General features: G+C 45.5%; 1 protein-coding gene across 2 annotated transcripts in view; it reads right to left on the bottom strand.

The window, feature by feature from the left end:
• TRANK1 (tetratricopeptide repeat and ankyrin repeat containing 1) overlaps positions 1 to 9658 on the bottom strand; it is a 119076-nt gene extending 109418 nt beyond the window's left edge. For both annotated transcript variants that reach the window (XM_025377250.1, XM_025377251.1), the window contains exon 1: positions 9394 to 9658. In XM_025377250.1, coding sequence (XP_025233035.1) covers positions 9394 to 9416 — 23 coding nt within the window. In that variant the 5' untranslated portion in view covers positions 9417 to 9658. The remainder of the gene's footprint in view (positions 1 to 9393) is intronic.
• Positions 9659 to 18226: the final 8568 nt, after the last annotated feature.

Genomic DNA, 18226 nt, shown 5'->3' with positions numbered 1-18226 from the left:
GTACAAACCAGAAACAACCAGGTAAGTCCAATCAAAATACAATCACCAAAGCTGTTAGCTACTTGGGGAAAACAAAGGAAAAAGATGTATACAAATTAATAATCACCTGTTGAGAATCTAATGGTCAGCAAACAAGGTCACATATCCCCAGGAGCAATTCTAGTCCTGGAGATTCAGAAATGCTAAAAGCAAAGAACAATCCTGGAGGATCAGCGGTTCCTAGCTTTTTGGAACTGGAGAACAGTAACATTTGCACACACGAAAAAAAGAAAAGGGATAGGCGTGGTGGCTCACGCCTGTAATCCCAGCACTTTGGGAGGCCAAGGTGTGAGGATGATTTGAGGCCAGGAATTCAATACCAGCCTGGGCAACATAGGAAGATCACATTTCCACAAAAAAAGTAAAAGTTAGCCATGCATGGTGGTGCATGCCTGTAGTCCCAGCTATTCAAGAGACTGAGGTGAGAGGATCATTTGAGACAGAAGAGGTCAAGGCTGCAGTGAGCTGTGATCGCACCACTGCACTCCAGCCTGGGTGACAGAGTGAGACCCTGTCTCAAAAAAAGAAAAAAAGCCGGGCACGGTGGCTCACGCCTGTAACCCCAGCACTTTGGGAGGCCAAGGCAGGCGGACTACGAGGTCAGGAGATTGAGATCATCCTGGATAACACAGTGAAACCCTGCCTCTACTAAAAATACAAAAAAATTAGCCAGGCTTGGTAGCTGGCGCCTGTAGTCCCAGCTACTTGGGAGGCTGAGACAGGAGAATGGCGCAAACCCTGGAGGTGGAGCTTGCAGTGAGCCGAGATCGCACCACTACACTCCAGCCTGGGCAACAGAGCAAGACTCCATCTCAAAAAAAAAAGGGAATCTAAGATAGGGTTGCCAACACTTAATTTTGCCAAAAAAGAACTTTCTTAAAAAGTACCATCTACTGCCCCAATAATTTCACAAAAGAAGGACTATTTTAACTCCAAAAAAAAAAAAGGATGAAGGGTGTAAACTCAGACTAAAAACAGTCATTCTCGAGGAATGATGAGCTGAGAGCCTTGCCCCACATTTTAGTCATGGACAGTGTGCAGATGAGATGGGCCCTGAAAGACAGATGATGGTTCCAACTCCCTAAAACCAAGCCAGGAAAATGCTCAAGAAATACTACTAAAGGGCAGACAGACTGGCATAATGGCTCACGCCTGTAATCCTAGCACTTTGGGAAACTGAGGAGGGTGGATCACCTGAGGTCAGAAGTTTGAGACCAGCCTAGCCAACATGGTGAAATCCTGTCTCTACTAAAAATACAAAAATTAGCCAGGCATGGTGGCAACTGCCTGTTATCCTAGCTACTCTGGAGGCTGAAGCAGAATTGCTTGAGCCTGGGAGGCAGAGGTTGCAGTGAGCCGAGATCATGCCACTGCACTCCAGTCTGAGCGACAGAGTTAGGTTCTGTCTCAAAAAACATATAAATAAATAAATGGCAAAGACCAAAGACAGATCAATTTCAACTCCTGGGTCTAAAGTGGAGTCTCGGTCATTCAACCTCCAAAGAGGAGACCCTAAGGCATCTCCCCCTTTGTGCAGCTAGTGGTAGACACACGATTTCTCCTCAGCGTGCCACAGACTGTTGTTTTTCCAGATCATTATTTGGATGAATAGTTCAAGACAGCTGCATGATAACAAGTAAAATGTATTCAGCACTTACTACGTGCCCAGCCCTGTCCTAAACCCATCTCAAGAATCTTCTCATTGAATGTAATTAAGAATGCCAGGAGGTACAAATATCCTAATTTCAGAGGTCAGGAAATAGATTTACACAAAATGAAGGAACTTCTCCAAGCAAGGAACAAACTTAAGTCTGATATAAAAATCTGTGTTAACAACCCATAGGACAGAAGAGGTGTACAAAGAGTAAAGGTTATTGGGAAAATCAGAAAAGAGGCCTTTAAAATTAAAATAAAATTCCTGCAAAAGCCAGCCCAAAGAATAACCAATAAGTTAGCATTCCACACTGTTTCAAGACAAATGATTTAGTTAAGCATCAGCCAACCACAGGTTACTCATAAATCTTGACTCAAGTATCTGTGCTAGGCCCAAGTTGCCCAATAACTGCCATTTTTCCTTCATAGCTCCCATTGTTTATGCAGTGTCCCAGGAGCGATGAAGCTGGGAGCAGCCCTAAAAAGGGAGTACACCAGGTACTCCAGTGACAGCCGTTAAAAAGATGTTTTCTAATCAAAGGAGAACTTGGGCTTTGATAATAGCAGCCCAGGAATCTCTCCACCCAGAACCTTCTCCAAACCTCTATGTAGCACTTTAAATGCTAACTAATACCCTTCATTCCACCTCTCAACCTGGAAACCACAGCAATTTGCTTCCTCCTCAATCTGAGAGGCAAGTCAAACCCAGCAGAGAGGTGAAAACACCAATCACTGCTGCATAGGGAGGGTCTGGAGGTGTCCAGGAGCTCCCCATAGGTAAAACAATCTCCCATGGACAAGGACATCTGAAGGGAGGCCCCTTAGCAGCACTGGGAGAATCAGAGTTCTAGCCTCTGTCCTTTTTTTTTTTTTTTTTTTTTTTTTTTGAGAGGGAGTCTCTTTCTGTCGCCCAGGCTGGAGTGCAATGGCATGGCATGGTCTCCTCAGCTCACTACAACCTCCGCCTCCTGGGTTCAAGCGATTCTCCAGCCTCAGCCTCCTGAGTAGCTGGGATTTCGGGTTGCCCGCCACCACCCTCGGCTAATTTTTTGTATTTTTAGTAGAGACGAGGTTTCACCATGTTGGCCAGGCTGGTCTGAAACTCCTGACCTCAGCCTCCCAAAGTGCTGGGATTACAGGTATGAGACACCGGGCCCACCCATTCTAGCCTCTGTTCTAAAACTAGTTCATAGTTTCCTGATACATACATAGGGACTTGAACTTTACCTTGAAAAAACTGTGGACTTTGGCCAGGCTGGAAGATGTATTTATCCACACTCCCAGCCTCCAGAGTCAAAACTTCTAAATAAAACACAGAGCTGGCCAGGTGTGATAGCTCACACCTATAATCCCAGCACTTTGGGAGGCCGAGGCAGGCAGATCAGCTGAGGTCAGGAGTCCGAGACCAGCCTGGCCAACATGGTGAAACCCTGTCTCTAAAAATACAAAAATTAGCCAGGCACGGTGACTTACCCCTGTAATCCCAGCACTTAGGGCGGCCGAGGTGGGCGGATTGTCTGAGCTCAGGAGTTCGAGACCAGCCTGGGAAACATGGAGAAACCTGATCTCTACCAAAATACAAAAAAATTAGCTGAGCGTGGTGGCACGTATAGTCCCAGCTACTCAGTAGGCTGAGGCAGGAAAATTACTTGAGCCCAGGAGGCAGAGGCTGCAGTGAGCCTAGATTGTGCCACTGTACTCCAGCCTGGGCAACAGAGCAAGACTCCATCTCAAAAAAAAAAAAAAAGGCCGGGCGCGGTGGCTCAAGCCTGTAATCCCAGCACTTTGGGAGGCCGAGACGGGTGGATCACGAGGTCAGGAGATCGAGACCATCCTGGCTAACACGGTGAAACCCCGTCTCTACTAAAAAATACAAAAAACTAGCCGGGCGCGGTGGCTCAAGCCTGTAATCCCAGCACTTTGGGAGGCCGAGACGGGTGGATCACGAGGTCAGGAGATCGAGACCATCCTGGCTAACACGGTGAAACCCCGTCTCTACTAAAAAATACAAAAAACTAGCCGGGCGAAGTGGCGGGCGCCTGTGGTCCCAGCTACTCGGGAGGCTGAGGCAGGAGAATGGCGTAAACCCGGGAGGCGCAGCTTGCAGCGAGCTGAGATCCGGCCACTGCACTCCAGCCTGGGCGACAGAGCCAGACTCAGTCTCAAAAAAAAAAAAAAAAAAAAAATACAAAAATTAGTTGGACATTGTGGCATGTGCTGGTCATTGCAGCAGGAGTCTGAGGCAGGAGAATCACTGTAACCCAGGAGGTGGAGGCTACAGTGAGATGAGATCACACCACTGCGCTCCAGCCTAGGCGACAGAGTGAAACTCAGTCTCAAAAATAAATAAATAAATAAATAAATAAATAAATAAATAAATAAATAAAACACAGAGCTGTGTGTACACAGGCACACAAACACATTTTCCATGGCCTCTAACCTCATGTAGAATAAAGCCCGAATAGTTCAGATTCCCATTCTAACACACACACACACACACACACACACACACACACACATATACACGCCTCTGCTTACCTTTCTAGTATTCTCTAACACTATGTGCCCACCATAATTTAGCCACATGACCCCAAATTCATGTGGCTCCCTCCCATTCACATGACTTTGCACAGCAGTATTAACAGGGTTGGGGACCAGTCCCAGAAGGAAGATGTAAGGATATATGTTTTCCTCATAGAAGAGAAAATCCAGAAATCTGGGATCAAGTCCCACTTTTCTCTCTCCCAGGCCTGGTGTCAGGTGGTAAATTCACTTAATTTCTAGGCCTCGGTTTCCTTACTGGAAAACAAGGACAATATCACATACATACATGACTGAACTCCTTGTTTCCTCAGACGGTCAACAAATATTGATTGGTCCCTACTGTGTGCCAGGTACTCTGCTAGATGCTTGAGCTCTGTGAAACAGCAACAATAACAAAAAACACTGCTGCCCCTTCATGAAGCTCACATTCCAGTACAGGTACGTCTGTAGAATGGGACTTGCTCAAAATATTTATGTGGGAATGAAATACAATAATATATGAAACACAGTTAACACAGAGCCTGGCACAGGGTAAACTATTATTATTATGTTGATGTTTAGGGTCTAAGCCCTTTTGCTCACTTTTTTTTTTTTTTTTGACACAGAGTCACACGCTGTAGCCCAGGCTTGAGTACAGTGGAGCAATCTCGGCTCACTGCAATCTCAACCTCCCGGGTTCAAGCGATTCTCCTGCCTCAGCCTCCTGAGTAGCTAGGACTACAGGTGTGCACCACCATCCCTGGCTAATTTTTTTTTATTTTTTAGTGGAGATAGGGTTTCACCATGTTGGCCAGGCTAGTCTCAAACTACAAACCTCAGGTGATCCACCCGCCTCGGCCTCCCAAAGTGCTGGGATTACAGGCATGACCCACCACACCTGGCCCACCTTATTCTTATAAGAAGCTGCTCCTTTAACCTGAATGTCCCTCTCTCCCTCCTGGCAACCCTAATCTGCCTGCTAGAAGTGCTCTTCACCTGTTTAGGTACAGCTCAAAACTGACCTCCCATACTTCTTCTGGGAAAGATTCAGGAGCTGGGAAGTCTCTTAGAGTGCTTGTCTGCACCTCCACTAATCCTTTCCCACAGGTCTACATGATATTAACTCTGTTCTGTCACAATTAGCAGAGCCTATGTCTTATGTATTTACATCCTCCATAGCCCAATACGGACCCTTGGACATATCTGAGGAGCAGAACTGACTTGAAAAGCAAGTAGAGGTGAGAAAAGTAAGAAACAGCATATTAGAGCAACAGTCTGGGGGCCAGATTATAGATAGCCTTAGTGCCTGGCCAATGAGTTCAGGCCAATGAGTCCCTAGAAGTCATCAATGATTGAGCCCCTGGGTAGAGCGGACCTTCATGGGCAGAAGATGAGCTATTCTAAGGGTGAGCAAAAAAGATTGCCCTGGTGGCCACAGCTGAACATGAAGGATGAGCCCATCCAAGGTCAAGGCTGTTCTCCGTGCGTTCTTGTCCCAGTGAATCAAGATCACCCAATATAGTGCTATAATTCTCTATATTTTATGTGTTGTGTAGTACTGGCCTGGTTTCCTTCAAAATACCATCACCGATTTTTAGGACTGCGAATACTGCCCTCTTTCCAAGTGCTAGGAGGATCCAGTGCTTAAAAAATAAAAACATCCCAATCTAAATGTTGCTGGAACTTCAAAGACAGATATAGCTAAACCCAGAGTTAGCTTGGCTCCAAAAGACACACAGGAGTCCCACCAGCCCACCAGGCTCACAGGAGCCTCACAAGCATGCTATGGTGAGTGCAGGGTAGGCACTGACACTGAGGCTCAACATCTAAACAAAAGATGGAATTGATTCAGGTAAACTGAGTCCAGGGTATCTTAGGCAAAGGTTATTCACACTTCCAGATTTTCAACAAAAACAAACAAGGCAATACTTATGCAATTTTAGACCAAGAAAAATGTCTGCTCAGGCAGAATGAACCTCGCTAACCAAAGGAGTGACCAAAGGAGTAACCACTCTTGGCTGGGCACTGTGACATTTTTGTGTTCCAAAGATGCCTGTTTATCTGGTTCAGTACTTTCTTTTTTAAAGCTTAAACTTAACCATTCTTCCCATTGCTGTAACCGGCCCAAGTATCAATCTTCGCTGTAACTGTGACAGTGTCATCTTTGCTGCCCCAAATCTTTCTTTCTTGTAAAGATTTCATACAAGAGTGCTTTTGGCCTTGGGAACCTCAGGCGGCACTCCAAGGAAATTTGTTTTAAAAGCAGTGAGCCTGTGGTCACTCTGAGGGCAAGGCACTAATGGGTCAGCCCCACCCCCCTATCTGGAAAGGCAGTAGAGAGTTCATTCCTCAAGGTCAAGAAAACCAACACCACATACTTGATAACGGCCAGAGAGGCCCACACCTCAACCACCACTTCAGTTCTTAAAACCCTCCTCTTCAGATCACTTTACCTTCCCCAAACAGGGGCCTGCAGGCTCTACTTGGCTACTAAAATAATCTTCATCCCCAAAAGCAAAGACAAAATAATGTGGGCATGTACTATAGAAATGGGTCTTTGGTAGTAACTTCAGGAAAATGGAAGCAACCAGCAGAGAGAAGTTTAATATTTCCACAAGGCCAGTCTCTATTTGGTTCCTGAGAGCCATGGACTGGGGAGTCAAGAGATAAGTTGTCTAATCCCAGATCTAACACTAACTTGTAGGTAATGACTAACAAGTGATGGCCTTTCTGGGCCTTAATTTCTTCATCTATAAAATGATCATGGTCCAGCTCTTGATTGCAGCTGTGAAATTCTGAGACAAGACCCAAAGAATCCTTTTAGAAAACTGTGAATCCAAGTTTGCAGTAACATTGCAGCATCTTCCTTTCTTCTTCCTCAAAAAAAAGAACAGGAGCTATTATGCCCCTACCTCCCTAGCGTTCACTCAAGGCCCCACTGGGATCCATGCAGGAGGCCAGCTCTGTGTGGACACATACCCAGAACGAAAGTAACCAGAAGCATCTGCGGTCTGTCTTTGCAGATGGTACTGGCTTGGACCACACAGCCATGTCCTACAGTATTCTAATTACTCAAGTATGAATTTCAGTCTCCATCTCTCCTACACCAAGTCCTCACTTCCAAAGTCAATTCCCCAGTGAAATGCTGACAGTCTCCTCATACTCTGGGAGACTGGCCCAAACAGAACCTGTAGTTGCCCCATAAAGCTGGTCAGTCGGTCATAAAGTGAAGTTAACAATTTACAACCCGCTTTAAAAAAAAAAAAAAAAAAAAGAATGGACTGGCGTGGTGGCTCTGGCGTGTAATCCCAGCACTCTGGGAGGCAGAAGCGGGTGGATCACTTGAGGTCAGGAGTTTGAGACCAGCCTGGCCAACATGGTGAAACTCCGTCTCCACTAAAAATACAAAAATTAGCCAGGTGTGGTGGCGCCCCACCCCCCGCCCCATAATCCCAGCTATTTCGGAGGCTGCGGCAGGAGAATCGCTTGAACCCAGGAGGTGGAGGCTGCAGTGAGCCTAGATCGCCTCATTGCACTCCAGCCTGGATGACAGAGTGAGAATCCCTCTGGTGGGGGGTGAGGGGGCAATAGAATGGAAAATATCATTGTGCCTCACCCTGTAGAAAGAATAACTATACCATGAAACTCTTGCTCCAATTTTACACGTGTACGTGTGGGTGTGTGTAGATATATGTGTATACATATAATATTACACACATATTATGTATATATACATTATATACATACAGGTGGGTAGGTGTGGATCTTGATCGAAAAAAAGACTTAGAAACCCATACATAGGTCAGTGGCAGTGGGATGTGACTCTGGGAGTGAATGCCACACACGCCTATCCCACCTCTACCCACCCCCCCACCCCCACCCCCTGCAGAGGATGCAAAAGCCAGCAAAGAGCATATGAACTCAAGCACCTATCCTGCAATCCTACACAAAACAGACCTGCCTGGAAAACAGTTGAAACAAACTCATGACCACCGCCCCAGCCCTCCAACACACACAAGGTAGTACATTTTTTTTTTCTTTCTATAAAGGACCAAACAGGATGCCATCAGGGTAACAGCCTTGTATCAAAAAGGATCCTGGCACCCAAAACGCTCAGCACGAGGGAGCAGGAGAGCATACCTATGCTGGGAACACAAGGCCTTTGCTCCCAGCTATTCCTTCCCGCATAAGGACTAATTGAGCCAGCAGCAACTGGGCTGGAGCAGGTCGGGGGACTAGAGACCTCAGAGCCCCATTCTCTTTCTGTTTCTTAAATTTTTCTTTTATTTTCCAAATTGCACACTTCTATAAAAATTTTCCTAGGAAGCACCAAAGCTTTCAACCGCCCAGAAACACCCCCATCTGGGAGAAAAGGTGGCTCGCGCTGCACGCCAAAGATGGGCTCTATCATCTCAGTCGGATTGCAAGTGCACAGGGCTACCCGCGGGACGGAGACAGGGAGTTGGGAGGAAACGCAGAGCGCCTCCCAGGTAACAGACTCCGAGCTCCGGTTCGGAAACGCTCTGAGGCAGAAGCAAAGGCTTCTAAAGACTCCGCTTCCCAGCCTTGGGTCCCTGCTACTACCTTGCCCCTAGACTCGGTGAGCCCAGGCTGATGGACCGTGCAGTCCAGTTTGAGCCAGCCCAGCAGCCCACAATCCGGCGGGCAGGGAAGAAGGCCTCCTACTGCCGGGAAGAGGCCAGCGCGCTCCAAGTTCCCCGCAAATTCCGCCCTTCCCGCCTGGCACGGTTCCCTTGCACCGCTGTGCTCCGCTCCCGGGCGCCAGCCCGCCAAGAGTGCTTGCCCCGGGGGCGCGTTCGCTGGTCAGGAATGTGCCGGCAGCCCCCGGGAACCCCCGAAGATGCGGAGGTGGGCCCAAGAGCAGAGGCTTCGATGCCGGGGTGGGAGCTAGGCAGGCCGCGCGCCGCCGCAGTCCTGTCGCAGCGCACGCCCTGGTCCCTCCGGACTGGAAAGGCCGGAGCAGTCCCCCGCGCCCGACCCCGCGCGACTGGCTCGGGTCTGCACCTAGATGGCTGTGGGCCCCACAGGGATGTCCCGGCGGGCCTGTTCGGCCGCTACCTCAGGGTCGCCAGTCCCCGCGCGCGGCCGCCTCCCGCCGGGAAGTGTGGCGGGCCCAGAAGGCCGAAGGTGCCCCGTGCTTCCCGCGCCACTACGCACCTAGCTGCCCGCGGGTCCCACATGGCTGCGGCCGGAGGGTCCGCACCAGGACCGCCGCCGCCTCGGGAAGCGCTTCCCTGTGGGCAGGGCGCGGCGGGCAGTGCGGAAGCCCGAAAGCTACCGGAGCCCGGGGCAGGGGCGGCGCGATGCAGAGGCGGCGCTCGGGGGCCCCTAGCTCGCTGGGGCTCAGCTACCCAGCCGCGATCAGAGGGGGCGGGGGGTGCAGGAACCCCGGCGCCCGGGCTGTGTGCAGCCGCAGACCTATTCCAAGTTTCCACGTAGTTGCGAGAGCCCAAAAACTGTCGCGTGCACGTCGCTGCTAAGTGGGAGGGGGTGTTTGTCATCGCGTTCAAAAGGGGCGTTTCGATGTCTCCCATCATGCAAGCGAGTGCTCCAGTGGTATGGCTCTCGGCCGCCTTTGAAAAACGAGTGCTTCGAGCCCTTTACCAGGAGGGACTAGGCACACAACCACCTCCGACACTCCTCGGGCATGCGAGAATTCGGCTTTCCTTAGAGGGGCCCACCGCTGTTGTCCGGGAGGTAAAGAAAGTGATCAGTCAACGGCCTCAGTGTGGCTTTTCTCTTTCCCTCGTTCCTCCTTCCAACAAAGGAGGTACGGAGAACAAGCCTCCTAGCTCCCACGAAGGAGGAGCTCAGGAGTCAGGCGAACATCAAGTACTTACTGTGCGCTCGCCCCTCCACTCTGGGGAGGCTGGGGGTCCGGGAGTGAAGGGGAAAGCGAGACCGCAGGCTGCTCCAAGCTCACCGTCGTGTCCATGGCGAGTAAGTGCGCACAGGCTTGAACAGGCAGGCAACCAAATGAGGATCTTGCCTCGTCCTTCCACTTCCTGGAAGGGCAGTGATGATCTACAGAGTTGTGGGTCGGAAAGGACCACCTCAGGCTGCCACCTCCCCAGTAGTTCTCGGCCTGGGGAGCTGCACGTCCATCCGCCTACCGCTCCTATTTGGTCTTCACAGCTTCTCTGGGCCTGGGAGTACTTTCCTACACGCCAGAGAATCCACCCAATCAGAGAGCTAAGCCCGCCGCCCTCTCCTGGGGCAAGGTTCGGCCTACACTGCATCCCCGTGGTTCGCCCATCCTTCTGGGGGACCATCATACCAGGCTGCCTGGTGGCGGGGAGGACACCACCAGAGCTTTAGCGAGGGGAACCACACATTTCAGTGAAGCAGAGAGGCTTTGGTGACACGTGGACACACCTAAGGCGCACAGTGTACTTCTCTGCACTGGTCATTCTGAGTTATGAACTAGTCTCAGTCTAGCTAGTGGTCTCCTTGCTTCTAGAATCTCACAGAGGTTTCTTCTGTGCATTGATCTTCCCCAAACATCATGATGAATCACATGCAGTTCAAAAGCCATCAGTGGCACTCCATTGTCTCCTAGAGATCAGGTTAAGTAGCCGGGCATTTGAGATTCTTCTTCACAATCTTACCCCACATTTCCAATCTTGGCTTCCTCATGCAAACTCTATACTGCAGTGGTTCCCAGTCTTAGTTACACAATAGAATCACCTGAGGAGCATAAAAACAGAAACAAGGCCGGGAAGATGGCTCCCATCTGTAAACCCAGCACTTTGGAAGCCCGAGGCAGGCGGAATACTGGAGGTCGGGAGTTTGAGACCAGCCTGACCAACATGGAGAAACCCCATATCTACTAAAAATAAAGGAAAAAAAAAAACAAAAAACAAAAAACGCGAGTGTTTGGCTTTTACTCCCAAATTGTCTAATTTAATTGGTATGGGTATGTCATGGGCATCAGGATTTTTTTTTTCTTTTTTTTTTTTTGAGACAGAGTCTCGCTCTGTTGTTCAGGTGATTCTCCTGCCTCAGCCTCCTGAGTAGCTGGGATTACAGGTGCCCACCGCCTTGCCTGGCCGAATTTTTTATATTTTTAGTAGAGATGGGGTTTCACCATGTTAGACAGGCTGGTCTCAAACTCCTGACCTCAAGTTATCCACCCACCTAGGCCTCCCCAAGTGTCTGGGATTATAGGCGTGAGCCACCACAGCCAGCCACATCAGGATTTTAAAAAGACTATAACATGCTGCAAAGTTTGGGAATCACTGCTAGCCACCAAATAGTTGGGCTACTTGCTATTTCCCAGACATCATTGGCCCTTTCACTTTTAGGATACTTTCCATATTCTTCCTCCAGTACTTTTCCCAGCATCCCTCAATTCTATATTTAAGAAAGCTCATGCCACCTCTTCTAGCATACCTCTTTCTATTTGTGATTTTTGGGTTTGTTCAGTTTGGGTTTTGGTTAGGTTTGGTTTTGGTTTGGGGTTTTTTGGTGAGGGGGTATTTTTTGGTTTTGGAGATATTTTTGGTTTTGGTTTTGGATTTTTGTTTTTCTTTTTGTTTGGGGGGGTTATTTTGTTTTGTTGTTGTTGTTGCTGTTTTTGCCAACTACAAGGCGTCTACTTCCAGAAAGTCTAGCCAGTTTCTTACATCAAAGAGAGCAAGCCAAGGGATTAGTGACGGAGAGGAGGATTTAAAAAAACTGAAAAGGTCCTTTTACACTTTGACCACTCTTTCACTAGTTTTCATAAGCATCTCAGAATCTTGTTGTCATACATCTTCTTTTGATATCTTCACCATAGTCCTCAAAAGTCACATCAGTATGTTATGTTTCTTTTTAAAATTGTTTCTTCTCTGTCTTCTATTTTTATATTTTTATCAGTTATACATTCACAGTGAAAAGAGCAGGCCTCAGCCAGGCACAGTGGCTCACGCCTGTAATCCCAGCACTTTGGGAGTCCCAGGTAGGCAGATCACCTGAGACAAGAGTTCAAGACCAGCCTGACCAATATGGTGAAACCCCATCTCTACTAAACATACAAAAATTAGCTGGGCGTGGTGGTGCATGCCTGTAATCCCAGCTACTCTGGAGGCTGAGGCAGGAGAATCTCTTGAACCCGGGAGGTGGAAGTTGCAGTGAGCCAAGATTGTGCCACTGCACTCTAGCCTGGGTAACAGAGCGAGACTCCATCTCAATAAAAAATAATAAAAATAAAATAAAAGAACAGGCCGCTTTTCCCCTTCCACCTGACTTCTTCCCTAGAAACAACCACTTTTACATCTTTTACCTGATTATTTTGATGCCTATGCTCATATCTCTAAATAACGTTTGTATTGCTACTTCTTGTTGTTGGGGCTTTTTTTCCTCTCAGTTTTATGCATGATCAGGTAAAATTTTTGAGACTGTGCTTGTCTGAAAACCTTTATCCTTAATATAGTTTGGCTGGGTATAAAATTATCAGCTAGAAATCATTTTCTACCAGGCACGGTAGCTCATACCTGTAATCCCAGCACTTTGGGAAGCCGAGACAGGAGGATCACCTGAGGTCAGGAGTTTGAGACCAGCTTGGCCAACATGGCAAAACCCTGTCTCTACCAAAAATGCAAAAATTAGCCAGGCGTGGTGGTGGAAACTTGTAATCTCAGCTACTTGGGAGGCTGAGGCAGGAGAATCGCTTGAACCCAGGAGGTGGAGATTGCAGTGAGCCAAGATCACGCCACTGCACTCCAGCCTCAGCGACAGAGGGAGACTGCATCTCAAAAAAAAAAAAAAAAAAAAATAGAAATCATTTTCCTTCAGAATTCTGAAGTTATTACTTCAGTGACTTCTAGCTTCCAGTACTGCTGTTGGGAATTCTGAAAACATTCAATCACCAATCTTATTTATTTATTTATTTATTTATTTAGAGACAGAGTCTCACTCTGTCATCCAGGCTGGAGTGCAATGGTGCAATCTCGGTTCACTACAACCTCCGCCTCCTGGGTTCAAGCATCAGTCACCAATCTTTTTATAGGACCTCTTCTTTTTTTAATCTCTGGAAGCATGAAGAATCTTCTTTTCCTCCCCAGTGTTTTGAAATTACACAATGATCTGCTTTGATGTGGGCCCATTCATTGATTCCACTGGGTACTGAGTGGGTTCTTTCAGTCTCAACACTCAAGCTCTTCAGTCTGGGAAAATATCTTGAATTATTTTATTGATGATTTTTTTTCCCTATTTTCTTTTTTCTCTCTCTCTCTTTTTAATCCTATTATTCCTATAATATAGGATTATTTAAACCTATATTGAACTTCCAGGACTGATCTCTGTGATATAGTTGCTTGATTTTCAAATCACTTCTCTCCTATTTTCCATCTTTTTTGGCCTTTTTTGCTCTAGTTTCTGGGAGAGTTTCTCAACTTTATCTTCCACTTCTTCTTAATGAGTTTTTTTTTTTATATCATACTTTAACTTTTCTAAGAGCTCTTTTTTATTCTATAAGCATTCCTTTGTTGGAATACTCCATTGTCTTTTCATGATTGCATATTTTTTATTATCTCCTTGTAGATGTTAATAGGGTTTTTTTTTTCCTTTTGCATAGGCTCCATTCTCCATGATCCTTTTTCTGTTTCTGTTTTCTGTTTTGTTCCCCTTGTTATGGATTTTCCTCAGATGCTTAGCTACTCATTACTAACACTGGGGAACAAGATATCCATCAACAAAGAACTGATAATAAACTATGGTACATCCACATTGTGGGAAAATATGGAGCTGTACTAAGAAATGAGAAGTATCTCTATACAAGACTGTGGGCTGAAGGCCAGGAAATATTGCTAAGTGAGAAAAATCTAGACGAGAACAGTGTTTATAGTGTGCTACCTTTGAAGTAAGTTGAAGTGGGTATTTTTATGTGTTTGCTTATGATTTCTGAAAGAAACAATGGAAAGAAAACTAAAAACTGAGATATGTGGTTATAAGAAGGTAAGGGGTAGAGGAGACCAGGAGGGAAGCTAGGCTTCTTTAAATATGCCTTGTTTTATAGTTTTAGCTTCATAACCATATATGTATTTAACATAATTGAGAAGTTGTATTTAAGTTTTTAAAAGCAGTTCCTAAAATTGAAAACAAACTGAGACAAACTAAACTCAACTGTATATCAAGTAGATAGCATAACTACACAAAAATTATTTCTAGTGACACAATATTTTGACTACAGGGATGTATTCTAAGGGAAAAAGATAACAAACAATAAAAATTTTGAATTTCATAGTCATATTTTTACTAAGTAATACTGGCACACTATTTTTAAAACATTTATTTAAAAATATTGCTTAGTATTTTTATTACTTAGTAATGAGTGTAAATTAGAACAAGCAAATAATTAATTATGACAATGTCTCATTCAAAACCAAGATTTTCAATATAAGAGAAAAATACAAATATAAAATGAAAGAAGTTGAGGGAAAAAACCTGTAATCTGAAAACTGAATTAGAAATACCAGTATGGACTCATGATTTATTTCCTATCTCTATTCATTCTGTCCATCTTTGATATGATGTGGTATTACTGGGCTCATTAACAATGTGCACCTCTGGCACCCAGGAAGTGATCTCTAAACAACATTCTTCTCTACAAGAAACCAAGACTCTAAAGAAATTTACTGATTCTAAGTCTGGGGCAGAAATGTACAAGCTGAGCCTGGGACATTTTGTTGTTCCAGAAAGCAAAGAAGCTACCAAAGAGTAATGGGATTGTGTCCAGGGATCCTGCAAGCAACTTAAATGGGCTTCCACTGTTCAAACATGAGAAAGTAAGCATTAAAAAAGAAAAATCAGGCCTGGCGTGGTGGTTTGACTAATCCCATGCCTGTAACCCCAGCACTTTGGGAGGCCAAGGTGGGGAGGGATCACCTGAGCCCAGGAGTTTGAGACCAGCCTAGGAAACATGGAAAAACCCCGTCTTTACAAAAAATACAAGAATTAGTTGGGCATGGTGGCATGCGCCTGCAGTCCCAGCCACTCAGGAGGCTGAGGTGGGAGGATAGATTGAGTCTGGGAGTTCAAGACTACAGTAAGACGTAATGGCACCATCGCACTCCAGCTTGGGCAGCAGAAAGAGACCCTGTTTCAAAAAAAGAAAAGAAAAAGAAAATTCATTTTTCTAATTATATCATTCTTTCTGCATTTATTAGCTGGAATTATTTTATAAAGAACTATCCATCTACACCCATTTGGTTGCCCTGAAAAATAGTTCATATAGAAAAAGTGGGTTAAATGCTTTTTTCCCTTTATTTACCAGTTTCAGAAGGAGTTGGTACCCTAGGATTCAGCAAATTTTTTAAATGATTCACGGATTTAAAAAATACAGTCGGTGTACTTTAATCATTACAATATTTTTTTTCTGAATGCTCTGATTTCCCATATTCAAAAGGTGGGAGCCCATCTAGTCAGTGATTATCAATGGAGCAAAAAACACTAGGAGAAAGGATAGATCTGGCCAGGGATTTTAAAATCTCATTTACCAATCCCAACATCATTAAAAGTGGGACAACCAGATTTTATGTGCCTCCTGATGTGATGCAAAAGGAAGTACACAGCAACACGAATGAAGAACTTTTACCAAAAATATTGAATCTGAATTTAAGCAAGGCTCTAAACCAGAAGTTCTTAACCAGAAATCCATACACAGAATTTGGGAAGTCTGTGAATTTGAATAAGAACATAATTATCATCTTTATCTGCACTATTCTTTAACTGAAATTTAGCTTTGCCTTCGATTACACATGTAGGCAAAAACAAAGAAAAAACTAAAACTACAATAAAAGCAGTATCCAAAGCTTTGTCAACAATAGAAATCATGGATTCTTTCATATTCCATTACAGTGTTGTGGATACCCCAGAATATTGTTTTTGTTTACCTACTTTATAATTATGATTAGACCTACTGTTAGATCTTGTTGTTTAATGTATTAATAAAGAAGATATATTATATCACAAATGAGTTATTTTTAATATGTTGAGAATTATAGTTCAATAGAAATAGTTTTCTCTGTAATCCTATATATTTCATTTTATGCATTTAAAAATATTATCCTGGCTGGGCGCGGTGGTTCATGTCTATAATCCCAGCACTTTGGGAGGCCGAGGCAGGCGGATCACCTGAGGTCAGTAGTTTGAGACCAGCCTGGCCAACATGGTGAAACCCCATTTCTACTAAAAATAAAAAAAATTAGTTAGGCGTGTGGCATGAGCCTCAAATCCCAGCTACTTGGGAGGCTGAGGCAGGAGAATCTCTTGAACCTGGGAGAGGGAGGTTGCAGTGAACCGAGATCACACCATTGCACTCCAACTTGGGCAACAAGAGTGAAACACTTTCTCAAAAATCAATAAAGAATAAAAATAAAAAGATTATCCTGAGCAGGGGTCTATGGATGTCATCAGATTGCTAAGAGGTTCATAACACATAAAAGGTTAAGAATCCCTGCTCTCGATCTACCAATTCTAATTTTTGTATTTTTAGTAGAGATGAGGTTTCTCCATGTTGGCCAGGCTGATCTCGAACTTCCGGCCTCAAGTCATCTGTCTGCCTCGCCTCCCAAAAAGGTGGGATTACAGGCATGAGTCATTGTGCCTGGCCTATTTCCCACTTTTCTAATAGCTTTCCAGCTTCCAGGCTTTTGTCGCTGTTGCCTTCTCTCCTGTTCTTCCTCTCCGTATGCCTTTTAACAATTTAGTGGGGTTTCAGGAGGGAGAAAAAAACAAATACTTGTTTTCAATTCACCAAAGTCCTACAATATTTTTTTAAATGGTTGAAAGTCCTGTCTTTTGGAGAATGTGCTCAATAATGCTTCTTCTCCCCATTCCACATCCCCCACTCCCATGCCTCCCTAAGCTTTTGCTCTCTGGCGCTCAGGGCCTTAGATTGCAGACAGATCAAGGGGTGATTTGTCTGGGCAACTGCCTATGCTACTCACCTCTAACAAGCCCCAAAACATTACTGGAAAGCTAACAAGATGAAGTAGTTTTATCTACCAAAACTCTGGAGAGAGTTTTATATGGGATTGGAAAGAGCATTTGGAAATACCAGTTGGTTTGGAGGCTGGAGGCAGGAGTGATGGAGAACCAATCCAAAGGACAAGTTCACTAACAATAGAAGGTGACTCAACTGCTTTTCAACGGGAATAGGTCCTATTAGATGCAGGGTTCTGCTTGTGATAAGCAGTGTAAGGAGTCAGGTCTGAAATAAAATTCCCTGGACCACAGAGGAAAGGCTAATATTCCAGCAAAGTCTTTGTCCACTGCCTTTGCCCAGACACTGCACAGTCTCTCCTCTATAGACAGACTGAACACAAATTTTAAAGTATTAATTTAAAAGGATAAGAAAACGATAAGAAAATCACCCAACCAGGGTGTCCACAGGTCTCTACCTTCTGAGTCTGTGGCTTATGCGTTACAATAATATCTTGAGGGCATTGTCTTGCCCCACCTATCTTTCTGCTTCTCACATGTGGTGGTTGGTTGAAAAAAGGTAAGCTCTTCTCATTTGAAAGTAACCAAGGACCAATTTTAATAACACTGAATAACTGAAAGTTGTCAGATAATCTTAGGGATGTAAGCAGGCCAGAATCATCACTGTCAAAAACATCAGCAGACTGGGCATGGTGGTTCACACCTGTAATCCCAGCACTTTGGGAGGCCGAGCTGGGTGGATCACTTGAGGTTAGGAGTTCAAGACCAGACTGGCCAACGTGGTGAAACCCCATCTCCAGTAAAAATATAAAAATTAACAGCCGGGTGCTGTGGGTGGCTCATGCCTGTAATACCAGCACTTTGGAAGGCCGAGGTGGGCAGATCACCTGAGGTCGGGAGTTCAAGACCACCCTGACCAACATGGAGAAATCCCATCTCTACTAAAAATACAAAATTAACTGGGCGTGGTGGCACATGCCTGTAATCCCAGGTACTCAGGAGGCTGAGGCAGGAGAATCGCTTGAACCCGGGAGGCAGAGGTTGCAGTGAGCCAAGATCCCACCAT

The sequence above is a fragment of the Theropithecus gelada genome, chromosome 2 (genome assembly GCF_003255815.1).
Source record: "Theropithecus gelada isolate Dixy chromosome 2, Tgel_1.0, whole genome shotgun sequence".
Taxonomy (NCBI): Eukaryota; Metazoa; Chordata; class Mammalia; order Primates; family Cercopithecidae; genus Theropithecus; species Theropithecus gelada.
Note: the sequence above shows the minus strand (reverse complement) of the source record. Positions and strands in the feature narration are given on the sequence as shown.